This window comes from Gracilinanus agilis, chromosome 5 (genome assembly GCF_016433145.1).
Source record: "Gracilinanus agilis isolate LMUSP501 chromosome 5, AgileGrace, whole genome shotgun sequence".
Lineage (NCBI taxonomy): Eukaryota > Metazoa > Chordata > Mammalia > Didelphimorphia > Didelphidae > Gracilinanus > Gracilinanus agilis.
Window position 1 is genome coordinate 131,390,986 of NC_058134.1, and position 16,536 is coordinate 131,407,521.

Below are 16,536 nucleotides of genomic sequence, written 5' to 3' on the forward strand. Positions count from 1 at the left end.
ATGGTAAGTAGTTAGAGTCAACTTAGACATACATTTGTGGTTTATTTCATTAATATATGGAATTAAGCATACTAGAGGTCAAATGAGGCCCCCAATATATAATTAAAGGAAGCACCGGTGGGCGTGGGGACTACTTACTCAAATCGAAAGCTCATGCATAACTCAACACATCCGTGCTAAGAAGAAGCCATCAATAACTGAGCAGCTCAGTCTCAGAACCTGCCTCAGTGGCAGCTGGATGTTAAATGACAAGGTCAGAGGCAGGATGTGCAGCCTGCTCACTGGAAGCCCAGCGCTCTCTGTCCCACACCACACTGCCCCTTCCCCAAATAAAAGGAAAAGACTCATAGGGTTCCTTTGGAGTTGGGGGATCCAGCCACGGTCTCTGATACTATTCTTGTCGATTGACTGCCAGGCTGATGGCACTGTGTTAAATCGGCATTTAAAGTTTTAGACGATTTATAGAGATTGGTCAGGAACAAATATACTTACAAGCAACGATGTTTATATATCGATTCTTATTCTTATTGTCTGGGTGGTTGGAGCTGTCTGATGTGATACCTAGGTCAACAGTACAGCTCTGCACTTCCTGGAAAGAAAATGGATATAAGGAGCTTCAATACAGGTTCGATAAAATAGTGCCTTAAAATGTAACATGGAAGCCAAAATAACCCAAATCTTCTAACAATTTTTTTCTATATCTTACAACTACTTCTTTGCTTTACAAAGAAAAAAAAACATGCAGTGAAATAATGCCTTACCTGGTAAAACTCTTTCAGTGTCTAATGAGGGAATGAATGCAAAAAGAGTAAAGAAATCGAATTCCACAGCACACGACAAATGAGGAAAAAAAAGTGTTCATATTAGGTTTACAATGGAAAACAACTATGATCATGCAATAAATACATTTGTCTAACATAACAAGGCTGAATGCTTCAAACAACTGCATGCAAATAAAAACACTAATTTAGAATTTAAAGTGATATTTTTAAAAGGAAGAGGTAGGACAAATGATGAATTTTGAAAATGCAGGTGAGAAAAATTACGTATTTCATGACCCTTCCTTTAGTAATATTATTTTTGTAAGTAATTTATAACTAATTTAATTTAACTACATAGAATCATTTGAAGTTCTTATCTCACCATATTTAATTTTTTACATTGATTTAAATGGGGAAAATTTCTATATTTTTAATCAGGGAAATTATTTAATTCCTTCAAAATAACTAATATCTGTTTTAAAAAAAGCTCTCAGCATATTATACTGTAAATTTTGATGCAATTTCTTTTCTCAAGTATATCACTGGGAGCTTCTTATTAAATTTGCAGAAACCTATTTAATCTTCAAGCCTATTTGTCTTTGCACATCTGGAGGGCTTTTATGTGGAAGAAAGTTTAGACTTGTATTTGGCCCCATAATGCAGAATGAGGAGCAATCGATAGAAATTGAAAAGAAGTCTTGATTTGGGAAAATTTTAGAACTTTCTAAAACATTAAAGCCTTGAACAAGTGGAGAGGTCTCTTTCTTTCAGGAGGCACGAAGCTCCCCGTAAGAGGAAGTCTTCAGGCTAAGGCTGGAGGAACATTTGCCATGTATGATATAAAGGAGTTCAGCTACGGATTGAGCTGGATGGTCTTTGAGGCCCTTCCAGCTTTGGGATGCTGTGATTTGTGGAGTAATAGCTAACATTTATATAGCACTTAGAATGTGCCAGGCACTATGTTAAGTGCTCTGTACTGTGCTAATTACAGAATATGGCTATATCTACATATACATATATGAATAAGGACCTATATACAAATACAGACATGACTATATAGTTCCCTGGTCTTTTTCATATAAATCTGAAAATTGCTATTCAAAAATGTTTTAGCTATTTTTATAAGATGATGTAGATACAAATTCAATGCATCACTTTGCCCTAAAGTGATTATTTAGTACTGAAATGATTTCATTTCTTTAAAAAAAAAGTAGTTATTCCAAAATGTAGAATTTGCCTCATTTATAAAGGACTTTACCCATGAGACTTGCCCAAGCGTGGAGAAAAATCATTATCTGGGGCTTAGAAACAATAAAGTTAGACAAAACAAATAGCTATGGTCATTATTAAATTTATTATTGAATTAAAAAAGTGTCTTAAATTAATGTTAAAAAATGAAATGTTTTAAAAAACTGAGTAGACAGTAAAGTTACTCCATGAATTCAATTCTTTTTAATTGAATAGATAAAAAATAACTTGTTGCATAAGCCTCGAATCTACATGTTTATCTATACTTTGGCCAAGTCTTGTCTGATAATTTTCATGTATAAACTGGTTACTTTCTAGATATGGGCCATGACATATGAATGAGACATACTGGTAATGTAAATTTGGTTATTTTCTCTCCACGAATGAGCAGTATCTTATTCTCTTTTGTTTTTGTACTACTACTTGTGTGTGATCAGGACACCATTTCAAATATTGCAATAATGATTTAAGGAAAGGTTTTATATACGCCTAATTTACAGTAAGAAAATGGCCTTTCATTGGAATATTTGGGTGATAATTAGAAATTTTAAAAATTATGAGTTCAATGATTTAAATTATTCTCCGTTATCTAAGGGCTTTCCCAAACTCTATTCTTACAAATGATCTCTGATGTAACATTACAATTTTAAATTGGTTGTAAAGGTTAAATGAAATCAATTGTTATTTATTCAATGAATCAGGGAATGCACACACAATTATTTGCATTTATAGTGATTCTGTTTATTTTTTTATTTTTATTTTTTTTAACCTTTACTTTCCATCTTAGAATCAGTATTATGTATTGGCTCCAAGACCGAAGAGTGGGAAGGGCTAAGCAGTGGTGATTAAGTGACTTGCCCAGAATCACACAGCAAGGAAGTATCTGAGGCCAGATTTGAACCCAGGACCTCCTATGTCTAAGTTCGGCTTTCATCTTGCTGCCCACCATCTGTAGTGATTCTTTAAGATTCCTAGTCCATGATCCCTTTATCTAAATATTCCCATTCCCTCACTCAAAATCTAAGCTAAAATGGACAAAGTACATATTTGGTGAAATTCTTTTAGTGGTCATCAACTTGGGTATAAGTCTGGACATGTTGTGGACACTGCTCAGTGTTGGAGGAGATCAGAGTTTAAACCAAAAATTTAGCATTAAAATGATAATTTAGTATTCATTCAACCATTTTATAAATGGCCATTTTAATACTTCTACTTTAATTTAGGCTTCAGATTCCTCATCTGTAAAATGGTAATAATAATAATTGTATTATAAGGATCAAATGAGAAAAGGCATGTCTGTTCACTTTGAAAACCTAAAGTGCTATATAAATATCAGCTATTGTTATTTTAAGGAATTATAATAACTATAAATAGACAGGATAATCTCTACTGTTATATTATTTAATTTTGAAATTTATCTTTTCTTTGGAGATATTCCATGATTTTATCTCATGAGGGAGGATTGTTCCAGAGTCAAAATGGTAAAATTAGTGCTAATTTGTACATGTTTATACCGTATAAAGTCCTGATATTTAGTAACTTATAATCATTTTATTTTTTTGGAAAATGAAAATGAAAAAACTAACAAGAACTTACTGACAGAATTAAAAATAATAGAGAACACCACAGGTTGATTTTATAGAAGAGGACAATCTATTCATTAAAATTTCTAGTAAACTAAGTAACAATTTGCCTGCTTTCAACTTCCTTCTCTGGGTTTTGCTTTTGAAATTAGTTTCCCTTGGTTCGAAAAAAAAAAAAAACAAACAAAAAAAACAACTCCAACCCTCCACCCAAAACCAAATAAAATTAAATGCAAAACGAAAAACAAAACCCCCACAACCCTTTAAGGGACACTATTCTGGGTCAACAGGATTTTCACATACCTTGGATATCTTAATTATTTTAAGTTCTACTAGCTTCCCTAGAATCAAAATGTTTCAGATATCTCTAAAACAAGAAGCAGTTAAATGTAGACCCTTTTATAGGTCTCATTCCTTGTACTGAATTTTAAGCAGACATGCCTAGAAAACATACCTCAAATTCTTCTGTAAATCCATTACTTGCATGTAAATCAGCAACATGCTTTGGAAAGTGTTTTATAGGAATTGCTCCAACATCATCTATAGGAATGAAAGGAGGAAGAGGAAGAGGAAAAAGAAGAGGAGGAGGAGAAAGAAGGAGGAAACAGTGAATATTTAGGTGCATATCTATAAAAGGGAGAAAGCATCTTAACTCATGGCTAGTAACATTTTTTTCTCCAAAATAATTCTTTGATTTTCATTTTATGGTCTGATTGTCATTCTAAAATAATTCTACCTAATGAAACATTAGGCCAAAATCAATATTGTTTTCTTCCATAATGAAACATTAGGGCAAAATCAAGATTGCTTTCTTCCATATTTACTACAGATTTTCAGCAATCTGATGCGTATATTAATTTCTTTCCCAATAGTATGTTCCAAAGAGAGAAAATATTCTGTGCTTAAAGTCCAAATCATAATATCACTGAATGTTCTATTTTAAATTTATTTCAGAAGGATATTTTCACATCAGTTTCCTTTTCATTTTAATGAGAAATACTTTTGTAATTCCAAAAAAAGAATTTATGCAAAAATAAAATTTTAATCTGTATTTTCAATTGCACAACAAAACAGTCAAAATTTATGGAATGGTACCACTTTTTATAGAATTGCAAAATTTAATGTCTGGTAGCCAAATATTCTGATTGCTGTTTATATTTGAGAACATTTCTTTCCTTCTCTACATAAATACTGGAAAACATTTGTATGCAGAATATTCATTAAGGAAAATGTCAAAAACCTTTGGGACTTTTAATCTGTAAAATTCCGAGAATTCTAAGTTGAAAATATGCCATGTAAACAAAGTCATTTGATCTGTTAATTAATTGTGAAGGGGCCAAATTATTTTAACTAGCTCTGTGTGTTTTTCCCCCCTTCTGGAGTGCCTTTCTTAGATTAAACATATTACAATTTCACAGTATGCAATTTCACAAGTGATGTCTCCGACAAGGAAACATCAAACACATTTCACCAGAAACAGTTATTTACATCAACAGATGTTCAGCGTTTAGGCCATCTAATATTTTTAAGCTTCAGTTACCAAGAATTTGTTGATTTCTTTTAATCAGGATCCATCTGTTCTCTCTCTTAGATGAGTGGACGTGAATACTAAAATTGAATTACCCAGTCAAGCTTAAGAAAAACTACACAAATGTGTAATTCCACCTTCACACCTTACAGAAAGACTCTGCCAAGAAATATGTTTTATAATTAAATAGGAAAACAGTAATAACTGATCACACTTAAATCAAAAGTCCTTTTTAGGAAATATCCCTGAAGAAATGACGGATTTTAGAATCACATCTACCATTCTCTTGTAAACAGACCATCTCTCACTCACACATCACTTCCAATTTATTTTATTGGTTGGCTTGCTTGATAGAGGTATGGAAGGGTTGAGAGAAAAATTTCCTTTTCTAATTTCATCTATAAGCAAAAGCTCAGCCACTGAAAGAACACTTAATTTTCTTTTGATTGTCAGTGGATTCAGTGATAAGCTAAATGTGAATTCAAATAATTCTGGAGGTCCTTAAAGTCACAGAAGTTTTCCAATTTAATTCATTCAGTCCAACAAATATTTTCTTCTATGTGCAAAACAGATTTTGACACAAATGGATTATTCTACAAAAACCACCTAAGAAATCTATCCCCCCCACAAAGTAGTTTGTTCAACAGAAGGAATGCTGCATTTAGAATCAAAGAACTGGAATGCTAGAATTGCCACTTAGAGCCCATGTGATCAGAGGCAAGTCAGATAACCTCACTGGGCCTTTAAAATGAGGAGGTTGGGCTTAAATAACCTCTAAATTTCCCTTGATCTAAATTTATGATCCTAGGTTTTTTCTTTCTTTTGTGTTTGTGCCCCTTCCATTCCATCCTGAGTGTATGGTATAGTAGGAAATCACCCAGATTTATTATCAGAGGACATAATTTGAAAGCCTGCCTCTGTCTCTGTGAATTTGGTCATTCAACTTTAAGCTCCTTGGGCCTCAGTTCCCTCTTTGTAAAAGAAAAGGATCAGACTAGATAACCTCTAATATCCCTTCCATATCTAACCTGATGATTTCTTAAACCAACGTTTTCTTCACCTGGATTCCCTGAACTAAAAAAAAGGTATTTCAATATTACTATTTCAATATAATGTGTTCTCTTTGTAATTCTATTATTTTATGTTGTGCATTTAAACAACTTTATTGTGAGTCCATAGGCCTCACCAGATGTCAAAATTCTCCACATTTAATTGTCTTTCCATATACAAAAGCAACTACATACATATCTATGAAAATACGTTACAGCTGAAATCAAACATATTCATGTCTCTAGCTGGAAAGAACAATTGAATTTATAAATATTTATTCATATATCAATTGAAACAATGATTGCTCATGATAATAATCTTAAAGCCATTAGGGTCCACAAGTAAATAAAAATGTGTTTTAATTTTCACAGTTATGTTAGAATTTGGCATTTTTCACATTTTATAATAGCAGGAAGGAGGAAGAACATTTATTAAATGCATGCCATGTGCCAGGCTCTGTGCTGAGCACTTTACAGATCTCTCATTTCGTTCTCATGATAAGCTGAGGAAGCAGGTATGTGATTCCCACTTAAGAGTTGAAGAAACCGAGGCAGACAGAGGTTAAGTGACTTGCCCAAGGTGTCTGAGGCTAGATATCATCTCGCATCTTCCTGATCCAAGCCCAGCTTTCCATTTCCTGCACCCTCAGGGGCTCAGGAATCCAGGCTCCTTTATGTGGTTCTAAGGAATCAATCAAGTGATTCCACTTCATAAGAGTATTCTAAATAAAAATGTACTAACTCTCGCTCATGCTGCAGACATTCAACAATGTGGACACGGAGAGCCAAAGCTTCGAGGCGCAAAGACGTCTTAGTGCCAGGAGACGTGGGCTTGCGCCCGTGTTCTGATGTTCTTGGTTCTCTCATTTAATCTCTCTGAGGCTCATTCCCTTCAGTTTAAGAGGAGGATCTGCCTCTTCCCTAGCATTTTCTAAATACTAGAAGGGAATAACAACAAATTAGGATTGTTATTATTATTCCCGTGTGTTTAGTTTTGAGTTGTAATAGTCTATGTAGGCTGGCATAGGTGTATAGTACATAGAGATGTGCCTTTGTGTATATACAGCGAAGCATGCATGGCACAATAAAAAAACATGGTGGGGACTCGAATTGGAATCCTGCCTCTGTCACTAGGTAAACTGGATGACTTTGGTAAACCCAATTAATCTTTCCTGGCCTCAGTGTCCTCATATATATTATGAGATACTTAGATGGCTATTTAAGATCTTTCTTCTAGCTCTGATACTGTGATGCTCTGATTACTCTACAATTTATCAGCATCACAAATAAAGGTGCTTCCACAGTGCCTGAGGGTTTCATTTCCAGTAAAAATACGCAGTAACTCTGTTTGACCAAGAGGCAGAGTAAATGAGTAGACAGGGTGTTGGGCTCCGAGTCAGGAAGAACTGAGTTCAAATTTGACCTCAGACAAGTTACTTAACCTCTGTTCAATCTCAGTTTCTCTATCTGTAAAATGGGGATAATAATACATCTACCTCCTAGGGTTGTTGTGAGGATCAGATGAAATAATAATTACAAAGTACTTAGAACAGTGTAGTCAATATATAAATGTTCATCATTATTATTGTTAATTATTTGGAAACAGCTCGGTTTGAATCTTGTTAGCCTGGGCAAGTTTAACTTGTTGGTGTCTCCCAGGCAATTTTTTATCCCAAGAAGTGGTAGGGCAGGTGGCCAGCTGCTTTGGTGGAATTTCCTCACTAGGAGAGTTCCACGGAGGACCAATTCCCCTCTCCTCTCCCCAGCCCTGGCAAAAATAAATGTTTTATAGATGCCATAACATTATTTCAAAGCTCTGTGATTTCATCAGAGTGGGTACTTTTTCTGCACGTGGGGATTGTGATCTCTCAGTCACTTCATAAAATGTCTTTGTGAGCTGCTTGGGCTGAAAAATGAATAACGTGGTGACTGATTCTCTGGTGAAGAGCAAGATGTTTTGTCTTTGATTAGTGTGGTCCTAGGTAAGAGATTCTCTTTTTTTAAATTTTTTATTTTTTTTAACCCCTCACCTTCTGTCTTAGAGTATTGGCTCCAAGGCAGAAGAGTGGTAAGGGCTAGGCAATGGGGGTCAAGTGACTTGCCCAGGGTCACACAGCTGGGAAGTGTCTGAGGCTGGATTTGAACCTAGGACCTCCCCTCTCTAGGCCTGGCTCTCAATCCACTGAGCTACCCAGATGCCCCAAGAGATTCTCTTTTGCAATGTATTGTGCTGCTCTTGCATTATATTTCAGTAACCCAATAATAGTTACATGCCATGACTAGGCATCAGAATAAGGCTTAACTGTAGATTCCTACATGGTCTTTTTAAGGTTTCTCAAAATAATTTGATTAATTTGGCCATTCCCAAACACTGGGAAGATTTAGTTTTATGTTAGTATATCAATGACAATCTCAATTCTTTCTGTTTTTTTTTTTTCAGAATGTGACTCAATGAGAAATTATCACAATCTATTCATTGTGCATGCCTTTCTTATATGTAGACATGATTAATTGTGATATATGAATTTAATATAGGATTCAGAGAGCATTACCAACACCGACACCCTATTATAGAAATTTCCAGGGCCAAGTCTATAAGAAATGAGGCAATATGAGATCTTTAGTTTAATTACACAAAAGCTCTTAGAAATACAGGAAAACAGAAACAATAGAAAATAGAACAACTTAAGTTTATACTAGACCATGTGTCTGAAGTTGTCTGAAGAGTTTCTTTTTTAACTTTTCAATATAAGAAGGTTTTACAATGCTTTTAAACTGCTTAAGTCAAATGTTTTGAGCTTAAAGACTATAAAGAACATTTGGGAATGTTCCCAAAGACAAACTTCCCAGAGGTGAGGGTAGTGATTAATACATGTTTCTCCCTAACTCCAGATCTTTTTTTTTACTTTCCTCCTTTTGTGGGGAATAATCTGGGGGGGGCACGAAGTAACCCAAAGTTTATCTTATTCTCACAAAAATCCAAGTGCAGCTAAATCTTGGGAATGGCTTCTTATTTTGAGTCCAAAAGGCATAGTGATGGGGCAAATGTCAGCTACAACTCTATTCTGAAACCATTTTCAGTTGCCACACAAGCCACAAGAAATCTCTCTTAGCACAAGTAGAGAAAAAATACTTTGAAAGTCTGGACTATCTACATCTCCCTATCCTACCTCTTCAAAGGAGATAGTTAGTGACTTCTTTAAAACTTCCTGAGAATGTCCTGAGAATGTGAATCATCTTCATTATATGACTTGAAAATGTTGTTTCCAATATCAAAATATGTTTTGCTTAGTGTAAGTTAATAAGGAGTGTACATTCTTTGAGCCTATCTCAAATAAACAGTAAAAGGTGATGCGTTTCCTGAATAGGAATGTCATCAAATGATCTTTTTATTTATTTAAAATGTTATTTATTAATAAATACAACGATCATTTTAAAATGTCACATATGTAGACAAACGAGAACTGGTTGAAGTTTATCTTTTCTTGCAATTGTTTTAGAAAAATGTGTATTGGGTCCTTTTTAGTGAGCCATCAAAAAAAGTAGGGCTGAAAAGTGATGAGAGAAAGAAATGATAAAGAGCTGAGCAGTGTCACTTTCTATCATACTTGCTGAGCATTAGAAAATGAAAGGCACTTTCTCTCATCTCTATGTCTTGAGTACTGAGATTTTGCAGAACAGCATGGCAATGTTATAGGAAAAATGATTAATGTATCCACCCCAAATAAAGACGTTTTTTTTTTTAAATCAGCACTTGTAAAAATGATGTACTTCCCCCCTCAGTTTTAAAAGACTATCCATATGCCTTTCTTTATTTTCTTCCTTCATTTCCCTTCCCTCTCACTCTTTTCCAAGAGCTTTTTTTGAGAGGGAGGAGTTAGACAACTATTTCAATTACTCTTCTTGGTGGGCTGCTTGCAGAAACCTTCCTTATTATATAAATGTCTGTGAAATGCAAAACTCTTAGTTAGCTACAGTGTTTCGGCTAAGGTGTTTTAGCTGCTGGCTATATCTGAATTTAATTTTTAAAAAATAAATGTTAAGTTCTAAATATTAACCAGCAATATACCTCTCATCGCTGACCCTTCAAAGTCTTGAAGTTGTTTTCATTTTCATCATAGTCTATTTTTAAATGTATATAAGAAGTCACTCCTAGAATAAACACAGGTGACCAGAAAAGGGAAAAAAATGGCTATTTATATCTACTGTTCTTATAATCATCTCCTTTCAACAATAACTATTGATTTAACACGACCAGTTCTTTTATTGTTTAGCTTTGCTGATGAGGGGTTTAAGAATGAATACAAATGGAATCAGCTGCAACTCTGACCTAAGATGTAACTTGCATCATTGCTATAGCAATTAAAAAATAAGGTGCATAATACAAATGCATGCCAATGATAGAAACCACAGAGAGGTGGCTATATTTTATGGCTAAAAAAGTAATATAAATCTGTAAGTGGTGAATGTTTTGAGGAGCATACATGTTCAATGTAAGAAAAGATCACAGCAAAAATATAACAACCACAAACCATTAAACACTTTTTTATCCTTTTGGCATCTAATAGTTATTCACACAATAATTCAAAAGCATTACCTGAAATGGGAAAGATGGGTGTTGGTGGTGTAGAAATGACTCGAGGTGAGGTGCTATCTTCTAAGTAAAAATGTGCAGTCTGAAAACATTTCCTGGAGAAAGAAACAAGGGCAAATGACACCATGAAATGTTTTAAAAAGAAGAGAAGGTCTGGATTCTTGGAAACTGATGACAATTCAACTCGACTTAGCAAGCATTTATTACGCATGTACTATATATGCTAAGTACAATGAAATATGTGAATATAGAAATATATTTAAAAATCCAAAGTATTTCTTAAATTGAATTAACAAACCATATCATAGAGAAATCTTATAACTGAATGGTATCGTCACTACTCCATCCCATCCCACCCCAGTTCATTTTATTTTTACCTGTACCAGATGCAGAAGAAAGAGCAGAGATCAGACATATTGAAAGAAGAAAAGGCACTTGGAGCTCTGGGTTGGTATGAAAGAACTTTGCCGAGAAATGAAATTTCCCACCAACCCCAGAAATCAGTCTTCCACTGTACTTCTATCATGTATCCCCTCCATTGCATGGGAACTGAAGTGAAGCTGGAGAGAGGGTCTGAAATCTTTTCTTTAGCATATCGAGAGCTGTCTTCTATTTCGGATTTTTAACTGCTCATAAAACGAGGCACGCCGTGATTAAGTGGAATCGAGAGATCACAGTGGTGCCATTTTGCTAATAATAATAAAAAGAGGTAGCCTCATATTTGAACTATGATAACATGGTAGTGACAGATCCAAGCCAAGAAAATCATCATGAAGCAGGCAGAGAAGCAAGAGTTTTTCTTTCCAACAGATGCTAGCTTTGCTGATGAGGGGTTTAAGAATGAATACAAATGGAATCAGCTGCAACTCTGACCTAAGATGTAACTTGCATCTATTTTCATTCAGATAATAAGTGTAGCATCTGGTTAGAGCAAACTTGAAACTATTGAGAGGGGTAAATAACCAACTGCTGCTTTAAAGCAATGTAAACCACCCTTAATTAAAAAACTCAGATAATTAAACCTGCTAATGACACTCTTTGATGTGGCTCATTTAATTTATTTGAAATATTATTCACAAGTGGTTAATTTTAAATAGAAATATATGTATAAGTGAAAAATAATTTTGCATTTATGAAATTCAAGTTATAGGAGGGCTATTCTAATGTGGTTTAAAGCAAAATATGGCCCAACAGTTGCTATTTTTAGTAACTAGTGTTTCTTGAAGATGTAACTGGTGCAAGACAGCATATAATTTATTTATTCATCTTCTTAACAATACATAGCAATGATATGTTACATGAAAAACTGGGAGCTATGTTCAGAGAAGGATAGGGAAGGGCAAACCTTTGGGGGGAAATGACATTGAATTCAATTATGAAGGAACCGAAGACAAAAAGGAAAGACATAGAACCCAGGAATAGGGATGCAGCTTCCAAGAGAAGGGGAGGAATTGGCGGGACGTGCTTGGAGATGTGAATCATGGCTTTACTCTTTCTCCAAACCTTTAATTCTCAGTCTCTTTGGATCCCAGGACCCCGCCTTAGACTCTAAAAATTACTGAGTTCCCTCCCAGGTTTTGTCTCTGTGGACTTTATTTTTTTCGATATTTGCTGTATTTGAAATGAAAAAAAAAAGTCTTTGTGTTATTATCAAAATAGTTTTGACCTCAGGGACTTCTTGAAAGCATCTTGGGGTTCCCTGGGAGGTTCCTAGACCATATTTTGAAAAGTACTACTCTTAGCTTAATTCTTATCATTGTTCCTCATTTTGCTTCATTCCACGAAACACCTAGTGGCACAGTAGATAGACCTGAGTTATAATCTGACCTCCAACACTTCCAAGCTATATGATCCTGAGCAAGTGCCTTAACTTCTGTTTACCTCAGTTTCCTCAACTGTAAAATGAGTGTAATAATAGCATTCACCTTGCAGGGTTGTTGTGAGGGTCAAATAGATAATACTGATAAAACGCACTTAGCACAGGGCTTGGTACACAGTAGGCACTATATGAATGAGTATTTTCTTTCTTTCCACTACCTCTTTTTCCTCATGCACCAAACCTTTCAGATGCCTCGCTAGTGTAGCTGCCTTCCTTTGGATTCACTCTGGTGTTGATATGTGGTGCCACAGGCTAAATGTCATGTTCCGGATCTGTTTTGGACTGTCGGCATACACGGAGTGTGGGCTGGGTGTTCTTGAGCAGATCAGAATAGATGGGACTAGGGCTTAATTTGATGTAAATTCTATTCCTAGTTAATGCGGCCCAAGATATTATCAGCTTGTTCAGTAATCATTCCTTAGTGAAGAATCACTAAGCTTGTGGCTAAATGACATCCCAAGGCCTTTTCCTCACAACTTTAAGTCACATTCCCCCAACCTACACTTAAAAACAAAGGCACTTTAAACCAAAATACAGGAGTTCCTCTTTTCTCTTGTTAAATTTTCATCTTGTCCATTTTCTCTTGTGTTCTATTCTGTCAAGATACATGTGAACCTTGAATTTCTCAAACATATTAGCTATCTCTTCCTAAGGACGTAAAAGTATATTTTTCATGGTTTTGTCATAGGTAAAGTTGTTGAAGAGAATGAGGTGCTGAGGAGGGTCCTTTGGAATTTCATACTACATCTAGTTAACCCAGAGCCATTAAAATGCTCTCCATGATTAGGTAAATATGAAAAGGGAGCAGTTTTGAAATATTGCCTATTCATCCCATAAATACCCATTAAGTGTCCCCTGTACATGGGAGCCCCAGAAGGAAACAACAGAAATGATGGTCTCTACCCTAAGCAGGAGTGAAAAAGTCATATGCAGGAAGTAAGTAGAGTAGTTTGACTGAAGCAGAGGGGCCATTTAGGGAGGCAATGAGAATTGTGGCTGGAGTCCCTGTTCTATTAAATCAAGGGACTTGGATGCTGGACAAAAAAGTTTGCATTTGATAACCAGGCACTGAAGTCATGATGATTATATATAATATTAGTTGAAATATTTAGCATACTAGTCAGTAAAGCTCATAAAATAGTATATTGAACTTTGTAAGAAAAAAATGAGCAAGCTTAATTCATTAGCAAGATATCCAAGTCAATGGTACCTCATTCTCTAACTCTGTCTCATCACTTCTCATCTGGACTATTTTAAGAACCTCCTTATTCATTCCCCCCCACCTCATATCTTTCTGAAATCTATCTTGCATTTGGGTGTTGCTGTTTGTTGTTCAGTTGTGTCCAATTCTTCATGACCCATTTGAGGTTTTCTTGGCAAAGATATTGGATACTGGGGTGGTTTGCCATTTCCTTTTCCAGCCCATTTTACAGATGAGGAAATGGAGGCAAGGTTAAGCGGCTTGCTCACAGTCACCCAGATAATAAGTGTCTGAGGCTGGATTTAAACTCAGGAAGATGAGTCTTCCTGATTATCGGTCCAATCCTCTATACACTATGCCCTCTGCGGCGAACTTTTTTCTGAGTTCAAGTGCCCAGAGGGCAGATTCAAGCTGTCTCTGAGCCCCCAGATTACCTGAGAGAGCTGAGGGAGAAAGTGCTTGCTTTGGGCTGCTGGACAGAGGGGCTGGGCAGGCAAAAATGTCCTGGGGAGCTGGGAGGAGGGAAAAAGGAGCAGCTCCCTGAGTGCTGGCTCTGCATGGGTGCTATATCTTCTCCAATGCTGTACTATTGCCACCTGGTTGCTCATTCAGATACAAAAATATTATTCCTAAAATAGTCTGACCATGTCACTCCCCTGTTCAGTAAACTGCACCTGCTCTATATCTCAAAAATCAAATATGAACTCCTCTACTGGGCATATAGACCCTTTACAACCTGGGTCCAATCTGTCTTTCTAGCCTCATTCTGCATTAATATTCTTCACACACTCTACATTCTAGTCAAAGTAGCCTTCTTGCTATTTCTCTCCCATAACACTGTTTCCCATTTCCATGCCTTGGCATAAAACCTGGAATACACTTCCTCTTTATCTGGGTCTCTCAGAATTTCTGATGGTCTTCAACACTCAGCTCAAGAACCACTCAACAGATCATCGTCCAGTGACTTCCCACCAAATTACTTCTATTTGTTTTCTTTATGTTTGTGTGTGTGCATTTCATAAACATTGTCCTAAAGCAGAAAAATATTTGGACAGCCAATGAAAAAGTTCACATCTATGCTTCATTCTTGTCTTTGTGTGCCTTAAGCAGTGTCTCAAACATAGTAGACATTTAGGAGTACATCTATTGATCTACAGAGTAGATGAAATGGCAAGACTTCTAAGGGATTTTTATTAGTAATATGGTAAGGATGGCATTTTCTCTAGTTAAAAAATATAGCCAACCCTTCACTATGTAAATAACACTACATCTAATCATTATTAAGAAGACAATTAAATTTAGAACTAGTATATTTCAAATCCATCAGTTCTTTTATTTTGTTGTCAAATATTATCTTCTTTGGGGGGGGAGACGGAGGAAGGAAGATAACCTGGAAACTTAAATGTAACAAACAAATAAATAAATTAAAAAATTTAGACTTAGAGAGACTGGAGATTATTGAGTTCAATTTCCTTATTTTGCAGATGAAAGAATTAACTCCAGAGAGGCTTTATAACTTGCTCAGGGTCACAGAACTTGTTAAGAAGTAGAAGAGCCAATGTTCAGATCTAGGTCTTGTGACTCTAAATCTAGAGAAAGGATAATTAAAGGGAGGGTAAAAGATTAGTCCTAAACAAACCAACAAGCAAACAAGGTCCCTTTAAGGATGTAAAAATATGTTTATAGCTCTTTTTGTGGTGGTGAAGAATTGGAAATAGAAAGGATGCCAATTGTTTGGAGCATGGTTGAACAAGTTATGCTTTCCTCCTATACTATAAAACAATTACCAAAGGGATAGTTGCAGAGAAATCTGGGAAGACTTGTATGAACTGATACAGAGTCAAATGAGCAGAACCGGGAGAAAAAATTATCAAGTAACAACAATATTGTATTGACAGACACTTTTTAAAGACATTAGAACTTTGATCTGAGCAATAGACCAAGAATGATTGCAGAGGATTAATGATGAAATCTACTACCCACCTCCTGACAGAAAGTAAAAGATTTAGAATTCTGACTGAGACATGTTGGTATTTGGCAAAGTACAATTAAAAAAATAAACTATATATGTTTGTAATAAGATTTAGATTTTCTTTCTTATTTGGAAAGTGAGGATTCGTGAGAAAAAGAGAAGAAAGGTTTTTAACTGATTAAAAAAATCATTTAAATTATGATATGTAAAGTACCATATAAATCCGATAGCACATAAGTCTCTGCGATGAGATCTGCCAGAATATTACTAGCTCACAGGGGTGTTGGAGAAAGATCCTAATTGCTCCCAAGAGCTGATTGTTAAATTTTTGGTATGAGTATATATTCCTTAGAAATCCAGAAAAATTACAAATCTAGCTCTTTTATTCTGTTTTATTGACTGCCTAGACATAAGAAAGTGATGGAGAAATGTTATTTATGCACCATAAATATGTATATCTGTGCATGTTTATATGTACATGTTACATGTACATATGGAAATGTTATCTGTTTTTAAGGGTTGTTGCTAAGAAAGTGCTACAAAAATTATGAGTTAGTTATGAATTTCAATCAATGATGTGTTCTGGAAACACTTTAAAAATAATGGGTATATAGGTATAGATATAAATACAGATATTTATATGTAGAAATAGTATTATGTCCTCCATATATAAGAGACAATACAAAGAGGAAAGGTCACTAGGTTTGGAATCAGATGATAT

The 16,536-nt window shown here is 35.2% G+C and overlaps 1 protein-coding gene across 1 annotated transcript in view; it reads right to left on the bottom strand.

Annotated features, from left to right (window-relative positions):
• The window catches only part of PTPRZ1 (protein tyrosine phosphatase receptor type Z1), a 180,007-nt gene that overhangs the window by 31,590 nt on the left and 131,881 nt on the right, over positions 1-16,536 (bottom strand). The window contains exons 14-17 of the mRNA XM_044679029.1: positions 10,767-10,858; positions 4,047-4,132; positions 762-782; positions 493-589 (exon numbers count right to left, since the gene is read on the bottom strand). Of these exons, the coding sequence (XP_044534964.1) occupies positions 493-589; positions 762-782; positions 4,047-4,132; positions 10,767-10,858 (296 nt within the window). The remainder of the gene's footprint in view (positions 1-492; positions 590-761; positions 783-4,046; positions 4,133-10,766; positions 10,859-16,536) is intronic.